The sequence below is a fragment of the Mesoplodon bidens genome, assembly GCF_964165515.1.
Source record: "Mesoplodon bidens genome assembly, chromosome: 14".
NCBI classification, from domain to species: Eukaryota; Metazoa; Chordata; class Mammalia; order Artiodactyla; family Ziphiidae; genus Mesoplodon; species Mesoplodon bidens.
The window spans coordinates 70425786-70446469 of record NC_138170.1 but is presented as its reverse complement, the minus strand read 5'-3'; the positions used below and the strand labels follow the sequence as shown (position 1 = coordinate 70446469).

At 44.0% G+C, this 20684-nt stretch overlaps 3 protein-coding genes across 12 annotated transcripts in view; 2 read left to right on the top strand and 1 right to left on the bottom strand.

The window, feature by feature from the left end:
* The window catches only part of LOC308628135 (protein FAM228B), a 59217-nt gene extending 54739 nt beyond the window's left edge, over positions 1–4478 (top strand). For all 4 annotated transcript variants that reach the window (XM_081254798.1, XM_081254795.1, XM_081254796.1 and 1 more), the window contains one exon: positions 4174–4478. In XM_081254798.1, the coding sequence (XP_081110924.1) occupies positions 4174–4180 (7 nt within the window). In that variant the 3' untranslated portion in view covers positions 4181–4478. The remainder of the gene's footprint in view (positions 1–4173) is intronic.
* Positions 4479–4929: 451 nt separating this feature from the next.
* FAM228A (family with sequence similarity 228 member A) lies at positions 4930–19756 on the top strand. The gene is given in 11 exon segments (XM_081254802.1): positions 4930–5549; positions 7565–7633; positions 8622–8684; positions 8688–8813; positions 10759–10839; positions 12177–12264; positions 12383–12539; positions 15438–15558; positions 15561–15584; positions 17223–17560; positions 19622–19756. Coding segments are annotated over 10 exon segments (993 nt in total). The 5' UTR covers positions 4930–5459; the 3' UTR covers positions 17397–17560; positions 19622–19756.
* ITSN2 (intersectin 2) overlaps positions 19063–20684 on the bottom strand; it is a 172642-nt gene continuing 171020 nt past the window's right edge. For all 7 annotated transcript variants that reach the window (XM_081254768.1, XM_081254770.1, XM_081254767.1 and 4 more), the window contains one exon: positions 19063–20254. In XM_081254768.1, the coding sequence (XP_081110894.1) occupies positions 20097–20254 (158 nt within the window). In that variant the 3' untranslated portion in view covers positions 19063–20096. The remainder of the gene's footprint in view (positions 20255–20684) is intronic.

The following is a 20684-nucleotide window of genomic DNA, read 5'->3' as shown; positions in this document are numbered from 1 at the left end:
GTGAAAGAATACAATCACAATTTTTACTCTATTTATATTTAAGTGTAATGTTCAGCAAAAGCAAATCTATAGAGACAGGAAGTTGATTATTGGTTGCCTGGGGCTGGAGTTGGGAATGGAGAGTGACTGTAAGTGAGCATGAGATTTTGGACTGATAGAAATGTTCTAAAATTAGATCATGGTGGTGGTTACACAACTCTGGAAATACACTAAAAATCATTGATTTGTGCATTTAAAATGGGTGAATTTTATGGTGCATAAATTATATCTTAGTAAAACTTGATAATAATAAAAAAAAGAACCCAGCAAGGCAGAAGATAAGTGAGCTTACATGATGTTTAGGAGGTTGGCTTACAATTCTCTGTTCCTAAAAAGCCCGAAAGTAAGCTGCAGTAGTTTCCCTTTCCTCATTCTGAATAAACTCAGAATTTGTTGAATAAATACAATGTGGCAGAAGCCAGAGGGCTCTTAGAGGTGCTTGATTCTGATATGTCCAGCAGAGAGAACAGCTGGTTGCCTCATGAGGGTCTTTTTAGTGATTTAAAGTAGAAACAGATAACTGTTAGAGATGGTGCTGGCCATTGTGGACTTCTCAGTGTTTTTGAGGTGTGGTTTAACACTTTGCTGCTTTTTTGAATGGGAGCTGAAGTTGAGGGATAATAGGAAGTATTGAAATTAAGCCCTTTTCACTTGGTAGCTGAAGTCCTTAAAAGATGGAATGCCTTAGCATCACTCTTGTCTGTTAGGCTCCAAAAGAGTAATAAGTTCCTCTGCAATCTGTAACTGCCATGGTCTCATACATATTTGTATGAGTCAGGTTTTAGGATAATAAACATCTTAATCCTATTTAATTTTTATATATTGTATAAAAGGAGAGGTTTTGTCCTTTAATGTCTTTTATAGCAGAGTGTGACTCAGATATGAAGGAGAATATTGCATTGTTGGAGTACCTAGGGACTTAAACTAGAGGCTTAAACTCACGAGCTCCCCCTGGAGGAAGGAGGAATATTATATTTTCTTCCATGAATTAGGGAAGCATACCAATTACGGCATCGAGGTGGAAGACGCATATTTGTCTTTGATAGAGTTAGACCTTCCCAGGGAAGCCACAGTGGACATCTCTGTGAGGGGGTCATATGTGCCAGAGAACCCTCACGCAGCTATTTGATAAAGCAGCAATGAAATTTCAGATGAAAATGTTACTAGAGCAAGGTAATGCTATTTATTTGGGTTTATTTTTCATAAAAATCTGTAAATTCATATAGAACTCATCAGCTTCAAATTTAAATAAAATATTAAATGCTACAATTGAGTTGAGGGGAGAATTTTTTCCTTTCCGGTTCCTCCCTCTGGAAACACAGGGCAATCCTTTCTGGAAAAAGAACCTCTATGTTATCAGGAGGGATAGAATCCAAGTCCCAAAGAGGCCAACTCTTAAAGGGCACTTTTCTTCCTTGAACTTTCTTGAGCTAGGAGGTAGACAGTGATGAGGACCAGGATGCGGTGAGAGCTGGTGTAGTTCCATTTTGTAATACACAAGGCAGCAATTGCTGATACCAAAATCTGAGCTGCTGAGAAATTGTATGTATACAGAGAAATTGTATGGCAGTCTTCCCGGAAGACAGGAGGCAGTGGGCCACCCTCCCTACCCTCTGGGCCTGCCAAAAGAGAGTGAGTAGAAGAAGCTGAGGCAGGTTTCCTTGATGCAGAGGGAATGAAGAGAGTTGCCCCTGGCAGCTGCACAATAGAGGTGTCCTCTAGAAGGCGGACTGTAGGATTTCCCCAGCTCCCTCTCCTGGTTTTGCCCTTCTTCCATCCCTTCACCATCTCTACCATCTCTCTACATTTACCAGTTACCACACCCAAGCCAGGCCCCAAATTTTGTTCCCCTTTATTTAGCCAAGAAAGGCAAAAATTTTCAGAAGGACCATATACTAAATTAAAGTCTAAAGTTTAAAGAGTAAAATAAAAGTCCCCAAGTGTAAAATGTATAGAAATGTAGTTGTTCACAGAGCACAGATTTCTCATCCTAAGGTGACTCTGGTTAAACTTTGTGCCATTTGACTTGTCTAGGCTAGCCTACTGCTTCCCAGTCTAGGGGCCACTTCCCTTCAGTTCTCTTCTCTACACCCTGTGTCCCGAGTCTCTGGAGTGTAGCTTCTGTTAGGAGTGGATTTGAAGGAGAAGTCACAGCCTATCCTCCCCATCTCCCAGTTAGAAATCAATAGGGAAATGATTCGTTTGTCTGACTCTACAGTCAATCTATCATTCTTCTTTTCTGACTCTGTTTCCCCACTCCTAAAGGATAAGGGGGCTACTTTTTTTTAACTCACAGTAAATGTATTAAGATTTAATTTTGTGGTTTTACTCCTTTTACTGTCATGTTTTAGTATCCTCCCATGTGCTTGCTTGCTTTCTTCCTCAAATTTTAACAATAACCTTCTCTGAACCAGGCAGTGTTTGAAAGGCTGGAGACTAGAGGTAAACAAAACAGATAAATCTCTGATCTTAAGGAGCTCACATTTTGATGGGAGACAGACAGTAAACAGGCAAATATATAATATCACTTGAGCTAGTAATTGCAATGAGGAAAATAAAACAGGAAGTTGCTGGAGAACTACCCAACCAAACAGGTTTAAATGGACAGTGAGGAAAAAAATACAATAAGTTGCTTTGTAATCATACCCTACACACCCTTCTTATGTACTGTACTGGTTATGGGTCTCTTGATATAACCAGCCCCAAACAGGATTATTCTTTTTTTTTTTTTTTTTTTGGCCACACCACATGGCATGTGGGATCTTAGTTCCCCTACCAGGGATCGAATCCGTGGCCCCTGAAGTGGAAGCACGGAGGCTTAACCACTGGACCACCAGGGAAGTCCTGAGGATTAGTCTTGATTTTGCACTTCTGCCCCTCTTCCTGCCAAATTTCTCTTAGTTCAGTGAATAGGACTATAATCCAGAAAGGACCCCCAGGATAAAAGTCTAGGAGTCATTTTTTATTTCTTGCTTTCACTCATTTCCCGTGTCTTATAGGTAATGAGCTCTGTTAGCTCGTTCACTTCTCAGTTCTTCACTACTACCACTGGTTCAAGCCTCTGTGATCTTACCTGGCCTATTGCATTAGCTTCCTAACTTGTTTTCCTGCTTCTGCTCTCACCCCTGTATAATCATTTCTCCATGCAGCACCATATTCTTTTAAAAATGTTAATTAGATCAGAATTCTCCCCTACTCAAAACCTTCTAATGGCTTCCCCTCACACTTTGAATTTTATTCTAACTCCTTATCATGGCCTCTAACCTCCTATACGATTGGGCACCTGCCTCCTCCCCACCCGTATCACCTGCCATTCTTTCCACGCTCACTATGTTCCTTTTCTTGTTGTGTGAGCGTGCCAACCTCACTCCCATCTCAGGCTTTTGCCTCCGCCAGTCCATCTGCCTGGAGCACTCCTCCCTCAGATCTCTCCATGTCTCATTTTCTCAGGTCACTCAGACTTCGGCACAAACATCATCTCTCCAGAGAAGTCTTCTCTGACTTCTCTACTTACAATACTCTCCCTCATCCATTCCTCCACCGTCCCATCTCCTTTACCTGTGGAGAGGTAGGATCCAGGACTTGAGGTCAGGACAATCCATCATTATAAGAGGAAGGAAGGCAGAGGGCATAGACATAGATGAAACCAGCTTGGTGAATTTTGTGAAGGAAGATTGTTTACTTCTGTTTAGTTCGTTTTCTCACATAAGTCAGAAGGTCATCCATCAGCTGATAGTGAAGGTGGGCAGAGATTCAGAGGTTTGAAAAGAGAAGGGAAGAAGGGAACCTAGTATTTTATAAATTACAATAATCCTAGTGTAAATGAGCACTCCAGGCATATTGACATCAGAAAGCAGGACCACAGGGGTCCCTCAAATCATATCACACATCAGTGCCCTACCCCACCTATAATAGGGTTAGCTCTGTCCCGGAAGCTCCTTGTTTCTGAATCCAGATAGAATGAGGAGAGGCTGAGTCAGGAGATTTAGGTGGGGACCCTGCCTCCAAGTCACTTATCACCAACAGGAGGGCTAGGTTTCAGGGAGATCAGCTCAGCTAAAGCAGAGGAATTCTTTCTGCTCTTGTAAGCCCCTCATCCCTGTATCAATTACACTTTTCTGTCATTTTCAAAAGATTTTAGCAACCAAGGAGCACACACCCTGAGCCTTGGCTGGTAAAAGAGGACACAAAAGAAGGCTGCTTCAAAGGAAACCATCTGCCAGCAGGAATCATTCAGGATGAGGACCAAGAAAAGCGCTCAAGAATTGTTCAATGTCTGAGAAGAGCATCTGCAGTAAACTTCATCTTTGAGTCCAGTGTCTGTATGATAATTAAGAAATGACAATACTGTATATTGACAGTTACCGCAAATGTGTTTCCCCCCAGGAGTTAAGAAATGTTGCCTGAAAGATACAATAAAAATACTAATAGCTACCTTACTTAGCACACATCTCAATTCACTTGCTCTTTCCCTAAATTGTCAGGCACCCTTAAAATCCGCACCCACATATTCTCCCCAGGTTTCTCCAACAGTCTTTAGAAAATTTAAAAATTCATTTTGATTACCCACGTGCTGATTCTGAGTCTGCAAAGTTACAAAAATTCTTTTTGATTACCCCTCTGGCTCCTGTTGAGTTTAACTCCTAGTCACAGAAGACTTAGTAGGACCTGGAGCATAGGAGAGACTTTTGTTTTCCTTAGGCAAAAGGGGCACTAAAAATCAATCCTCGCTTCTACTTGTAGCCCTGGATCATACAGATAAATGGTAAGTTCTCTTTAGGATTAATTTACATGACCTAAATTTATATATATGTATATTTTTAACTAAAACCTGGGGTGGTGTCGGACGGTTGAAGGCCTGGTGGGTGAAGGCGTGTCGTGCGGCGGGGCCGGGGTGGTGGTGGGGGTGGGGTGGGGGGGCCGGCTCCTTCCTCTCTGCGCCCCCTGTGGAGAGAGGTGTAGGGGGCTTGTGGGAAGGGGCTGGGGTCTAAGCATAGTGCTCTAATTTGTTTTTAGAGGAGCTCCCCTTCCCCTCCCAGAACAGTGAGTCGCCGTGCCACCGGCCCCGGAGCTCCCCGAGCGCAGAGCCCGAGGTGGGGAGCAGAGGGCAGCCCAGGCCTGCGACCACCTGCGGCGGCCCCTTGGTGGTGGGGCCCAGGGGGGCCCAGCCCCGGGGCAGACCCTGAGGCGTTGCCTGATTGGGTCCTTCAGGCCACGGGTCGGGGAGCCTATAATCACCCACTTTTTGAAACAGGTTTAGGGACCCTGAGGATTTATTTTTTGTTTGTGTTACTTACCGAGTCTACTAGGTGGCAGAGCAAGGATACACTGCTTTCTGAATTCGAAAGGCCTCACTTTTTCAACTGTAATCACCTGTCTCCTCAATTTACTCTTTCTTCCTTTTGGGGATTCTGTTATTTATGGCTGCCACGAAAATGTCCAACTATGATACACATTTTGGGCCAGAACAATTAAAGTGGCCAGAACCCGAGTCAGTTGCTTTGATGGAGGTAAAATAATGTGGCATTTGGGGGCCACCTTTGGGTGGTGGGACATAAATCCCTTGATACTAGGAGCTGTTGTGTCTTAATCACAGTTGTTTTCCCCAGAACTAGAACAGTACCTGGCATGGACATGGCTCTCAAAGAATTTGCCGAATGGGAATGGCCAGGGATCGCATTTGGCCCAGGGTGGTTGTAGTGTTTCCCGTGGTCACCGCAGCGTCAGGACAGCAACAGGGCGGGCTGTGGGTAAACAGCAGTCCCTGAGCAGCCCTGCAGGAGAGGTGGGGGAAGCCAGGTCTGGGCTTGCCAGTTAATTCTTGATACTCCAGGGTCTGGTAAAGCAATGATTTTCTCATAAAGTTTAATTATTTTATAGAGAGAAGCTCTTGGATCTTTCTTCTATTTTACCCCTTTTACTGTGGTGGCAGTAAGAGTGGTGAGAGAATGTGTGTGTGTGCGCGTGTGTGTGTGTGTGCGCGCACACAAAGAAAGATGGATTTCAAAAGTGCTGCTGAAATCATTAACATCTTCCTTATATTTTCTGACAAAATCACCAAGAAGGAGCTATCAAAAACTATTTCCTGGGCTTCCCTGGTGGCGCAGTGGTTGAGAGTCCGCCTGCCGATGCAGGGGACACGGGTTCGTGCCCCGGTCCGGGAAGATCCCACATGCCGCGGAGCAGCTGGGCCCGTGAGCCATGGCCGCTGAGCCTGCGCGTCCGGAGCCTGTGCTCCGCAACGGGAGAGGCCACAACAGTGAGAGGCCCGCATACCTCAAAAAAAAAAAAAAAAAAAAAACTATTTCCTTAAACGAAGAAAAGGTGGTTCAAAAATCTGATATACAACCAATAGTGTGTATAACATTTGCATATAATGTTAATAGGATGACTAAAAAAATGTGATTTCTCAAGATGATTGTCAGTGTATGTTTCTACTTCAGGTAAATAGATTTATTCTAAATTTGTGTTGTATTAGGGGAAAACATTTAATTGTTTTACATGATTTTTCAATTTCCATCTTAAGTGTAAGAAGGCTTTATTTTAAAGCAAGAGTCTGTTTATATTATCAAGAGGGTTGTATTTTGGAGAAGACCCTAGTTAGCTGTCTGAATATCATTTTAGATTTCATGTGAAGCTGTTAAATATACCAGTAAAAATACAACTCTCTGTTTTGAGATTTCTCTTATTCACAGATTTGGTATTTGAGTTTGAGGTTTAGTTTATTTTGATGCACTCGTTGTGGCAGAACTGAAAGATGAGCCAGAGATTGAATAACATAGTTTTAAGAACCTGTATCACTTTACACTAGATAATTCTTTTAGGTAACAGAATTTCTCTTCCAGATGCTGAATTTTTATTGCCTTTCCACTTGTCCCTACTTAGTTCTATGAAAGTAAAAGCTGGAAGATCAGTTCATAGTGATCGAAATGAAAAGCCCTAAAGTAAGGATTTAAGTGCATCAGCTTTACCCAAGCTCATAATGGAAACAGCAAGTCCCTAGATGTAAGACCATCTTGGTCCTCAGCCAGGAGTTCCCAGCTAATTGGCTCTGGACCCGTTGAACTAAATCAAACGTTTGTAGTTTTGACTTATAAATAGGTTTTAACTTATAAAGAGACCTAGCAGAAGTCAGGAAACTTCAAGGGCTTTTAAAACACACCTACAGACTGCCTATAAAGAGGCTTCATTTTATAGAGGATCCCTTTAATTAGTAAGCTTTCTTGGTACTTTAAAAATAATGGTGTGATGTAAGGGATTTGATTCAAAATAATCTGGGTGGGGGGCAGGGGAGTGAGTAGGCATTTGGATGAAATAAGATCGACTCTGAGTTGATCATTGTTGAACCTGGGTGATGGGTTCATGGAGAATTGTGTTTGAAAATTTCCGTAATAAAAAGTTACAAAATATGTTTTGAGGTACAGATGTTAGATTTACACTCAAACTATTGGTAAAATACACTGTATTTTGTCACTGGTTTGTTTCTTCAGGATCTAAATGCTAATATTTAATTCTGTAATTTTAGGCATTGGCTAGAGAAGACATTGATGAAGCTGTGTACATGATATTATTTAGAGAAAATTATGTTGCGAAGGTAAGAGTTGGCTACAGAGAGTGGATTCCAAGTGTGTTCTAGGTAAGCAAGAGTGATACAGAGCAGTGTGGCCAAGAGGATGTTACCATGTCAGAGAGATTCATTTTTCTGGGAGAATGAACCTCCTCTGAATCACCCATTCATACTACATAGATCTGAGATTGTGCCATCTCCTTGCAGAATCACTAAGAGGTTGGGAGTCCCAGATCTATCCTTAAGGGACCTGAGAGATTGTTCTAACTGCTCCCCGTCTTTGTCCTGGTACTGAGTAGAAATTCTTCCTAAAATTTACCTCTCTCTATATGTTCCCACATCACAGTGGGAATATGTAAAGCCATGAGAGATGAATTAGTATTTAAGGATAATGACCAATCAGTACTGATCGTCACTATGGAATTAATAAATTTAAGGAGGTTTTCATCTCAATGAGAGGGATTGGAATTTGGTGTATAATACGTTAACATTTGTACTGTGACTTATAATTTATAAAGGAAGTTTACATATATTCTGATTTGAGCATCAAAAGAGGTAGGTGGGTTTACCCTCCTTTATAAAAGAGTCAGAGAGAGGTGCTGACGCAAGTCTAGTGCTCTTTTTCTTCTACCACTTTTATCACAGTCTTTACTGATGATGAAGGCTGGAGACATGGAATGGTGACCAGGGAATGCTTTGAATTCTTAAAAAGAAGCAGGAGTTTTCTGAGTTAGGAGTGGTTTGGATGTGGTTTAATCTGGAGGCACAGTTGTGGTGTAGAACTGTTCATGGGTTCTTTTTTTGTTGTTGTTCATGGGTTCTTTCTGCTCTGTGCTCTCAGGTTCTCTTTCTGAAATTTATACTGTTCTTCACATATCTTATTCTATGACTTTGCAGACTGAATGTGCTGAGAGCTTCGGAGTGGGAACAAGTGTCCCCCCCCCCACTTATTCAAATGAAAATAAATGGAAAACTTCTTAATAATTTGTTTTCCTTGTTTGTATCACTTCCTTAGAGATTGGATATGTATTTTCAGCATCTGGATGTTTTTAAGGGAAGAAGAAAAGAGTTGTTACATTAAAAATGGACTGAAAATGTTGCAAAGCCTCTTCAGCAGAGAATTCTGGAAAAAGTAATTTCATATAAAGGGTTGGAAAAAACAAAACAAGAGAATTCTGAATATTTTTTAAAGCACACAAATAAAACGGTATGAGAATTTTTTTTTTTGGCAGCTTTAGAATCACTGGAACACTGGGGTTTTTATTTTTATTTATTTTATTTATTTATTTTGGCCATGCCACAAGACATGTAGTATGTGGGATCTTAGTTTCCCAGCTAGGGATGGAACCCGTGCCCCCTGCAGTGGAAGTGCAGAGTCTTCACCACTGGACCACCAGGGAAATCCCATGAGAGTTTTTTTTTAATGAAGCATTATTTGAAAAGTTGGGTCAGCATTTTTATTTATACAAAGAGTCTCAAATTTATTTTTGTATCTAAGATGAAATCATGGAACTATAATACAACCTACTGCATTTTTAAACCTGAAATTCCAGGTAGAGGGAATAGAAGTGTTGATTTGGAACTAGATTTATCAGGAATGATTTTAGGTAAATGTTAATAGAATAACAGTGGCTTAAACCATAGAACATTTATTGGTTATTAAGAAATAGAGGGATAGGTGGTCTCATGGTGGGTTCTGGTGGCATAACAATGTCATTCATGAATTATCCAGGTTTTTTCCTGTTGTTCTATTCTGCTATCCTGAATATTTTCAGTTTATGCCCATCACCCTCACATTTGAAAGCACATTTGGTTGCTTACAGCTCCAGGTATTAGGTCTGTGTTCAAGGCAGGAAGAAAGGGTGAGAAATGATGCCAGAGGGTCCTTTTCTTACACCTCATCTCATCCTTTGATCAGGAAGCAAAAAGAGTCCCCAGAAGCTCCTAGCAGATTTCCCCTCAGGTCTCATTGGCCATAACTGGGTCACACCCCAAGTCCTAGCTAAAAGCAGAGCCAGGAAAGAGTGTGTGCCTTTCCAATCTCTCTAATAGGTTGTGGGCAAAGGAGAAGCGGTTTCCATGGCTGTTGAGTTAGCCAACCATTAGGTGAAGGGATCACCAGTTTATACCCTCTGTTATTCAGTTTGGTTTTACAAAACAAGAACAAAATTTTGGCTTCTTCTATGGAAGATTTTTCTATTTTAACTTTGAGATCAGGACCCTCTTTTGACATTAAGGCCCACCTAAATTTCCAGGTATTTAGCAGAGATCTAGAGTAGTTTGACTGGAATGTTAGAGCATTTAGGTATATTTACTGAGCAAAATTTCTGGATGTGTATGTTAACTACTTCCCTAAATGCCCTAAGAGACAGAGCTCAAGGTTGAATCCAGGTCACTTTGAAACCAAAGTGCAACGTCTTACAAGTATGCCCAGAAGTGTGGTCACACAAGTGTAGGATGGGGAAGCCATGCCTTAGAAAAGCCATGTGTTGAAGTCCAAGTGATTTAAAATGACAGTAAATTCCATGTGAGTCAGCCATGTGAGCTGGCTTCCAAGAAACCATCTGAGCTCTTAGGCTGTATTGAGAGGCGGTGCTTCGAGTGGGAAGCATCAGGCCCAACCTGTCCACCTGGGGATAGTCACCAGTTACAGAACCTTTAGAAGAGGGTGGAGCTGGACAACACTTCACAGGAGGAAAAGTGGAAAGAAATACAGCATATTTAGCCCAAGGCAGAGATGATACAAGGGGAAGTGAAACCTTTAAGTACATATTGTAAAAGGCTGACATGTGGATGAAGAGTAGTTGTGTTTTGTGTTGCTTCACGGGGAGAACTGGCAGTGACAAGGCAGACTTCAGCTCTGTTTTAAGGACAAGCTTTCTGGTGGTTAGAATGACCAAGAGAGTACCTGCCTAATGGAGCAGAAGGTTCTCAAACACGGCTAGTGGACGACTTGAGACTAAAGCTGGATGATTACTTCTCCCAGAAGGTGGTAGACTCTCACTGCAATCTCAATTACTTCTGAGGTTTCTTCCAACCCTTTGAATCTATGATTTTATATAAGAAATGGAATAAAGTATTTGGCTTTTTTGAATCTTGCAAAAACACGTTTAAATGCAATGCTTTGCTCTTAAGTGTATTTTTTTTTTAAGGAAATTATATTTGGAGACTTCTATGATCCTGAAGTATACAATCCTTTTTATATGACAAAAAAGGACTCAAATTATGGAAAGGTAAGTAAGTTTCTTATGTTTACCTATTTATTCTTAGAAGCTCTGGGGTTGGGGAAAACCTGGTCATTTTAGAAGTCTCAGTTATTCTGCATTCATTTAAAAAAAATTCACAAAAGCATTTCCTCTGAGTTTTAGATTAGGAACTCAAAGTAATTTTGACTACTTGGGAATTGACATCGTGAAAAAGGCACTTGCATGTGTGTGATAATTCGTCCATTCATTCATTCATCCATCCCCTCACATTCAGCAAACTGGAAGCCCAGGAGGTAGGGGAAGATAAGTGGACAGTGAGTGTGACGAGAGTGTCACAGAACCAGCGCAGGGAGAGCTCCTTTCTGGGGGAGGTGAAAGGAGGGATGCAAGAAAGGCCACCCAGGGAGCCAGTAGTTGAACTTGTAACGAGTCTTCACATTTTAAACCGACAATATAGGCGTTAAATTTTTGAGATGTAGGTTTCAGGTTTTTTACTCCTGTGTAGCAAAAGTGACCATCTGATAATAACTATTCATTGAAAAAATGTGTGTGGCTCTGAAGAGAAAAGTGGTTTATTTTGCTTCTCCCGAAAACCAAGGCAGATCATGGTTGTGACGATAGGAAGGTTCTTTTGGCTCTGGGGGACTCAGTGTGTTGTGTTGGGCAGTCATTATGCTGTCTCCTCATTCAGTGGATGTTGTCCTTGCAGATAGCATTGGGTCAAGGTCAAGCGTGTGGGGAAGCAAACAAGGGGAAATAGTCCCTCTGTCTAAAGCCTATACTTAGGATGGGGGAGGAGAAAATCACCTTCCTCCACGACCTCTGTAGCTGGTCCCTGACCCTCAGCACACTGATGTTCTCCTGCCCCGCGGTTCTCACGGGCCCTTAGAGACCAGTGGTCAGCCCCCAAGGGGGCGCTCTTCCTCCCAAGCCGGCTTAGGGCTCTGCCTTGTGCTCCTAAAGCACCCGAGCTGATGCCTCTCATGACAAGGTGGTCGTTGTCTATGACTTGTCTGTTCTAGACTGAGAGATCCCCAAGGACAGGACCTTGCTGGGATGCAGCACGCGGTGGCATTAGCAGATATTTGTTGACTGATGCAGTGATACTGTAGAACTCTGAACAGGAGTATGTGTCTTCTCTTTGCGTGGCCCTTGCTCCATTCAGCCACTTAAGGCTCAGCGAAATATCCTAGTGTGAGGCAGGTGGCATTTACGCTTCCCTTGCTCTGTATGTATGACATTATTCCTGGGTCCTTATTCTCAACCGAGTTGGTATAGAGTAAGGCCACACTCGAATGCTCAGACAGATTTAAAATGCTTAATACAAACTGTACTTGGGTCCTCAAAGAGTCATTTTCTCTCAGGTTATGGTCCCACCGTTCTGTGATCCTCTGTTTAGAAGACAGCAAGAGTTGGATGAAGAGCGGAGGGCTGTTTTTCAGTATAAGACGGGTACTTTGTGATCATGGGGCTTTGTCTTTAGAGACTTCAATTGTCAAGTGATTTCCTACCCCAAGAGTGACTGGAGTTGACTTTAAGAGTGTTGATTTAGATTTTTATCTTCCTGTAGGAAAACGATGTACCTTAAAAGAATTTAAAGAACTAGAGAAGGCCAGGCAGTATGCCAGATTGCCCCAGCTGACTTTCAGTCTCCACAGAGTGGTTCCAAAAGAGCAGCCCAAAGCTTCTGCAAGGCCTGTGGGAAGCAAAACTCGTAGCAAATGCAGGTAAAGGTTTTTTTGCTGTGTCTATAGTTTTGCCTTTTACAGAATGTCATATAGTTGGAATCATACAGTATGTAGCCTTTTCAAGATTTTACTTTCATTCTTAAAGGCTGTTCTCACAGGATTAAGAATGTTAGGTTGGCAGATATTTTCTTTCAACACATATTATATCCCCCTGTCTTTTGCTCTTTCAGTTGCCCATCCTACTGTTGTTCCTTTGAAGATAATTATCTTTTTCTCTGGATGCCTTTAAGATTTTCTTGTTGTCTTTGATTTTAGTAGTTTTCCATGATGTCTCTAGATGTGGATTTCTTTTTATTTATCCTACTCAGGATTCACGGGTCTTTTTGTATCTGTAAAGTGATATCTTCAATCAGTTCTGGGAAGTTCTCATTCATTTTCTCTTTGATTGTTACCTCTGCCATATTCTCTCTCTACTTTCTTTCTGGTACTCCAGTTAAACATATTTTAGATTTTCTCCTTGTACTCACTGTCTCTTACCCTTTCTTGTGTATTTCCCATCCTTTTTGTTGCCCCATATTTGATACTAGGTATTTTTACTAATTATCTCTTCAGTTGTGTCTAATAATCTGTTGTTAAACCCACCCACTGAGTTCTTATTTTCAATTGTTTTATTTTTATAGTTCTAGCATTTTATTTGGTTCTTTTTCAGATGGGTTTTGGGGAAGGCTGTCTATACTCAGGGCCTGGGGGGACCTATTTCAAGTGCCCTGGCTTGACTCCCCCCTCCCCAGGGTGGGGTGGTGTTCAGAACAAGGTTGACTACTCACTTTCCAGGACAGCACCAGGCCTGGGAGGATCCACCAGAGGTATGCCGGGGGCATGGAGGAGTCAGTCCCTGCTACCTGATGTTGGCCAAAGCTCCCAGGGGACAAAGTAGCCAGAGATTGCCAGCTCATTCTGGAAGGGCTCTTTCCTCTCTGGAATTTGTTTACACTGCTGTCCAAAGACTTTAAAATATGAATTTTGTGGGGCCGGGAGGAGGTGAATTCTTTTTATTTTTCTCTAGTTTTTGCAGTAGGAGTGTCAGTCTGTGCAGACTTATAAATTCTACAAAAAAAAAAAGAGAAAGAAAGAGAAAAAGAACAAAAAGAAAAAGTCCTGTTGTGTTTTCTTGGTGTTTCCTTTTTATCCCCCATCCTGAGTTCTGCTGGAATGAACAACACTACTTTGTTTTCTTGTGATTTGGAAGTTTTATGTTCTATTTCTGGTTTCATGGTTTCTTTATCAGTTTTAACAAATATTTTTATTTAAATGTCAATAATTATATAACTCCCCTTCCCCTAGCAAGACAAAGACTTTATATTGCTTTATTTCCTCATCTCCCTTCTCTGGCTCCTCAGCCTTTGTAGATGGTCATAGCTCCTTAACTGGCATTCTGCCCTTGGGTCTGTCTCTTCTGATGGACTCTCTACCTCTGCATCTTTTTGAAGTGATCAACCCTCCCCAACAGAAAACCCTTCAGTAGCTTCCCATAACCCTTCCAATAATGTCCAGACTCAACATAGCACATAAGGTGCCCTCTGAGCCCTGCCACCTTTTCTGGCTTCTTCTAAAAAATCCCCACTCCCTAAAGAAAAGAAATATACTAAAGCACAGAAATATCTGGGTCAAGTCAGCACTTGAGAGGATTATCACACGGTGATGTACCTCTGCTCCCCCATTTGCCTCTTGCCTCTGCAGCAAGCCCCTTGAGGGCAGGGGCTGCTCACTTATCTTGGTGCTCCCAGCACTTAGCTGGAACATTGTCGATGATGAGTAAATGCTTGTGGGAGGAATGAATGAATGAATGAAGAAAGGAAGGAAGAAAGGAACGGAGGAATGAAGGAGGAGGTGATTTCTCTAGATAGGCCTGGGCTTCCCAGGGCAGGAGAGGAGACAGCCCTGGGAAACATTCTGAGAGGACACTCCTGGAGGTGCCTCAGGTGGCTGTTCAATAAAGTAAGAAAAGGACTTAAGAGCAAGGTGGCTATGTTAGAGACAGTTTGAACAAAAAGCAGAGTCCTTCTCAAGTTAAAAAAAAAGGCAAGGGGGCCTGGGTTTGTTAGAAAGCATCAGTCTGTCATGGAAGCCACAGTCAGTGTCTCCATCTGTTCAGGCTGCTATAACAGGATACGAGACTGGGTGGCTTATAAATGACAGAAATATATTTCTCTCAGTTGCGGAGGCAGGGAAGTCCAAGATCAAGGTGCCGGCAGATTCAGTGTCTGGTAAGGACCTGCTTTCTGGTTCTCACTGTGGAGGGAGTGAGGGAACTCTCTTAGGCCTGTTTTATAAGGTCACTAATCCCATTTATGAGGTCTCTGCCCTCATGACCTAATCACCTCCCAAACGCCTCACCTCCTAATAACATCACACTGGGGGTTGTGTTTCAACATCTGAATTTTGGGGGGACACAAACATTCAGACCATAGCAGTCAGGAAGATAGCCAGGCCACTTGAGGGACCACGAGGCCAGCCCTTTCCTCTTTGGGACTATGTGGCATTCATCGTAGCTTCTCTTTGTGAACCTGCTTCCTTTCTCTTTCTCTGCTTTCTCGTGCATGTCCTGGAAAATGGATGCCCTCGTCCTGCCTTTCTGGTCTGAGCCCTCTAAGGCTGCCTGGAGCCCCTCTGTCCCAATTACAACTCTAGGGACTGAGGCTCTGGGTCAGGTGCCTCAGCCACAGCCTGAGAAGGTCACATGACTTACTGCCTAAGAGTGGCATCAGCAGAGGTGTGGGTGGGGCAGACTGATTGACGGCCACCAAGTGATGTTTTCTCAGTCTCATTTTCATAACGTGAGTATCGAGTTCATTAACTTAATTTTCAGACAGTTATTGAATGGTACAATTCTGTTTATACTGAGTTAAGATAAATTTTTTCTACTTTTCTTCGCAGTCCTGAAAAGCTTGTCTGTGCGGAAGAGAAATATCTGCCTGATAAAGAGAAAACGACTAGTGACCTAAGTCAGACTGTTTTTGAAAGGCAGTTTTATTCCTCGAAGCTTGGCCAGGAGAGTATAAAAAGCATGAAAAGAAGAGTCTGGTGAGCAGAGATCTGGGGGGAACAGGGCTCGGATGGCAGAGTTGTGTAACATCCGACCGATAGCAAGCAGAGTCCAGAATCCATTGACAAATCCCTTCCTCTCAGACAGACTTCAAGGGCAGAACAGGCAGTAGTGGCCAAAGAAGGGAGTGAGACGGAGGCAGAGGGAGGATTTATTTCACGCAGAAGAAGTGGTGGGGTCTCTTCTGGGCTCAGTACCGCTGCGTGGACAGGCACCTTTTAACAGGAGAGCCTTGGGTGAAGACACTCAGAAAGGATTGTGGGACCCCGGACCCCACTTCTGGGGGACAGATTGTGCCCTTCATAAGGTGAGGGAAAACCTGGCCAGAAGGGATCTTCCCTCTAAGATATCCTCAGCTCTTTTTTTCTGAGTTTTTGCTCTGCTGCCATTTTCCTACCATTTACTGCTTATTACATCCAAATCAGACCAAAAATTTTGTTCTCCATAGTTTGGTCACAATAGGTAGGAATCTTTTGAAATGAAATTTATACTAAAAAAAAATTAGGGCAAAATGATAGTTTATATATATGAAAGGCCTTTACGTGCAGGAAATTTCCATGCACAGATTTCCTACCCAGAGCTCACACCCCGGTTGGCACAGCTGACAGCTCACGGTCTAGTTCCCCTTCCATCCTCTCTTCCACATCCTGTACCCTGAAGCCTGAGGGTTAGGACACTTCCAGGGAAGGCTTCGAGCACTTGGTAGGTAGTGGGTTCCTGCCGTTCTGAGCGAACTGTAGAATTTTGCGTCTCTCCTTTCACTCACCAGCCTGGCTCCTTCCCTCCACCACACACAAAGCGTGAGGGGCTGTCCTTTTCTCTAGCTTGAAAACCTTGTTAGATAGGTATTTTGTGACCCAACTCCTACCCAATCCTGTTGTTCTCCTGTCTGTCCCAAGAGAAACGGATGCCTCTTATGTGCTAAGTTACCTCTGAGCGTAATTCTGAGAGCACGGGGAGCCAGCCCCTCAGTCAGGTTTGAACGTGACTGTGGTCAGCCAGGCCCTTATGGTAGGGCAGCCTAACTGTTGCTCCCAAGAGATCAAAAAGTGGAGTGTGGGTTACGTACACTGGAAGTTTATTTTTTGCTCCTACAGCCGGTGGGTCAGCAGGTTGGCAGGCCGTCCCTCTTTCATGCAGTCTTTCGGGCGCCTGGCTGTAGGAACATTTCTCATCTCCAGCACCTGGCTGCCAAGCTTGCCCCAGGAACTCATTCCTGTCAACCTGAAAACGGAAGAGGTCATGGAGGAGGTCTGCCCTGGGGGTGTAGGTGGGCCCCCAAGACCAAGTCACAAGGCGGCCCCTAACTGCAGGGGGCAGGGGGTGCTGGGAAGAGTAGTCCCTGCTGCTCAGAGCACAATGGCAGGGAGAGCTGGCATCTCATGGACAGCTGGTCATCTCTGCCACACCACAGAAAGTCAGTGCTGTGTGGAGTCCAGAGACACGGGAAGCCCTGTCTGAGAGGTGCAGACCCCAGATAGAGTGAGGGTAAGGTGAGGGGAGGGCTGTCTGGGAAGCAGCCTGGAAGATGAGTGTCAGTTGGAATCAGCTGGGAAGTTCCTCCCTGTCCCGTGAGCCCCTCTTCCCCACCCTACACTCAGCTCTTCTGTCAATAGGTTTTAGGAACCAGACGGCACAGACCCAGATCCTGGGTGGCTGGGGAAGGCCAGCAGAGGCGGAGGTCACAGCCCGTGGAGAGAAGAGTGATGACAGCAGAGGTCCTGGGGTGGCACCTGGCTGCCCCCGGAACTGTGCCCCATGAGGGGCCGTTTGTAACAGAGCTTTGCTGACCTTTACTTTGCAGTGTCTCTACAACAGTTAAAACGCTGCCAACATTTTTTCTCTCCAGAAGTGGAAAAACAGAAGAAATAGAAAGTAGAAGATCAGTTTGCCTTGCTCAGTGCAACTCAGCCTGACCAGCCAGCCTTTGCCTAAATTGAGGAATATCCAAACAGTAAGTTAATGTTTATTGAGCTCTCCTTGTGAATCAGGAACTGTGTGAGGTACTGTGTATTCAATTAAAAAATTTCCCAGCAAGGTAGTATTATCACCTCCCATTACACAAAGCTCAGAGGTTTGCTAACTCGCTCCCGGTCAGCTGCACGGTTTGAAAGTGGCGGTGTTCTCTATCCCACGTCCAGTCCCTCTGGTGCCAAAGCACATGGTCATTCACCAGGGCACTTGATCTCCTCGAAGCCACTCGGACTTTGTGATGTTAGACTGCTCAGAATTTGGGTCCCCTTTCAGAGGGTGGAGCTGTCCCGCTTGCCCGCCTGGGCACCCTGATCCTGAAGAGCACAGGAGGGGCTTGCTGGGCCCTCCTCCAGCCTCTCAGTCCTTCCCCCGGAGGGGTAGGTAGTGCAAGGTAGCCCCTTCCTCGCCCTTCAGAAAATCAGGCTCCCGTTTCTGTCAGGAGAGCATGTGATGTCTTCAGGAGCAGTGCCGTGTTCCTCCATCAAAGGGGGTGACTGGAGTTGCTGGAAGTACTGCTGTTAACTGTCCTCTGTAACTTCATAGTTGTCTGACTCACCTCTTGCAGGCTCCTCTGTCCTAAGCCCCACAAGAACGCTAACATATCTAGACATGGAGACATGGCACTAGCCACAGTTCATCCCAGTGAGGAAGTCCCACAGTCCCAGGAAAGGATTATCCAATAGCTATGATCACAGGTAACCCCAGGACTGGTTTTAAGCCTGCCTGACCCATCAGTGGCAGCTGTATGCTTTGAAAGTCAGCGGGTCAGAGGCAGACTTGTGAACATCAGCCCACACCTGCCTCCATAACCAACACAGCTCGAGTCTCAGAACCCTGTAGAAGATCAGCAGTTTGCTTTGCTCAGTGCAGCTGAGCCTGAGCAGCCAGACTTTTCCTAAATTGAGCAACATTCTTAATTGTCTGGGTTCCGATATTGAGTGTCTCTTCCTTTGACACTGGGGCGTATTTCTTTTAGGTCTGTGTTTTAGCCCATCAGTGCCCAGGATCAATACCTGGAATGATGGATTTTTTTTCCTTGAATATTCTGAATTGTTTTCCAGTTTTTCTTTGTCCAGTGATTATGTTTAGGCAGAAACAGGGGCTGTGGTGGGGGTACATGTGAATCCTTCCTTATAGCTGCTAGAGGATACCTGCTCCCTGAGAAATCAGGGCTTCTGCAGCCTGTGTGATTCCTTCCAAAAGGCAGATCTTTTCCCAGTTGTACTCATTAACCCAGGGATTTAGTGTGTAAGAAAGACCTTATTTTTATCAGTGTTCAAGACAGAGTTCACATTTCAAAGTCCAGAGGCTGAGTAAACAGCTCTGACAGGTGTGGATGTGTCTCTGACAGCATGGGGGCAGGGGAGGGAGACAGGTGCTTCTGGAGCTGGAGGGGCTGAGGGACCTGCTGATGATCTTTAATATTTGTGCATTTTCTTCATGGCTAAGTTACCCCTGAGGTGTCTACTCAGCTAGGCAAACAGAGGCACTCAAAAGGGAACACTCTAGCTCCCACAGAGTTCATCCATTTTAGCCATCAAAGAAACCAAGCCCCAGAAACAGTAGGTAAAGTGACCAGAGTCACAGAGCAAGTCAATGGCAGTCAAGACGAGGCTCTGGGGTCTCCTGACTGACTACTCCCCCGCCACATTCTGTCCTTGGTGTTTCTCACCGTTGCAGAAAGGAGATTTGGATTCATTACAAGCAGCCCCTGAAAGTACCTTTTAAAAGCCTTTCACATAGAAAGTAAATCAGTCAGGCTTTGAAGTTACATTCATAAACTTATATTTTTATTCTCTTTCTGTACATATTGGCAATGATAAAGCTTAAAGATGCATGTCCTATGACATGCAAAAACAAGGAATTTACATAAATAATTTATACTTCAGAAAATTAATGTTGAAAAATATTTTCCGCATCAGAGTTCACAGTATTTAAAGTAAATCAAGCTTTCCCCCTTAGATTTCAAACTATATTGTCTCAGCAGAGAATGATAAAATCTAATCAGGAATAAAATGATCAAGTTTCTGTTTTTATTCAGTGCACAAGTGGACACTATTTCCGTCATCAGGCTGTTCCCACACTGAGGCTGCAGCATTTCTTCCCAGTCCTTCACCTCCTGAGTGGCTGTGACCCAGCAGAGGTCACGTGGTGTGCAGTGGTTACAGCGTCACCCAAACCACCCACAGTGGACACATTCAACCAAGTGGTAACGTCTGGTGGTCTGATGCCTCATTTCCACATACTACTTTTTATAGCCCTGAAAATGGAAATCCTGGCATCTAAACACAGCCGAACATGTTAACACTAATACAAGGCACTGTGCTATGGGGTTTGGTTTACTTATAGGGAAGGTCATGTTTGCATAGATTGCTAGCGATTTTAGTGTGCAATAAAATAGAGGCCCCAGCACGCGTGGCCTTGTGATGGATGAAGCAGCGTGACGCTCCGCCAGCTCAGGGGCAGCACCGGCTATCTTCTCCAGCCCCAGCCTAGTGGGCAGATCCCTAAGGCCCCTACAGGACAGTTTTTTGCTCAAAAAGCTGCAGGTCAAAGCGGACCCAGACCTCCCCAGTGGGGACCTCATGCAGCAGCAGTCGGCGGGTTGTAGGGCCTTTGCTTTCCTGTTCTGTTCGAATTTTTGCCACTGGAACTTCAGTGCGACCCAGGAAATCTGGTGAATAGACAAGTGAGAGTCAAAAGTCTTCTTTAAAAAACTGTTAAAAAACTATCACAGAAGGAGCGTCTGAAACAGGATTCATAAAACTTTCAAATTCAAAACAACTTCTTTTGGTTAATGGCTGTTGGATACTGTGGATGGATGCATGCATGCAGAACAAGGGATTTGTGTGAGGGAAACTCAAACTGCTGGGAATCCAAGCCTCTTTGGTCGGGGAATGGCTCACCCATTCGGTAGGTGCCAGGAGCACAGCGTTTCCATTAGGTAAGCAGGGGTGACTGGGGTCAAAGACCTGAAACACACCTGAGGCCACCCCCGCTTTCCCCTGAGAAGGTACCCCACCTGCAGCCACTAAGAGCTGCTGAGGACCATGGCCTGTGTCACTGCCCTTAGGTGTCTTGGGGTGAGAACAAGGCTAAGCACC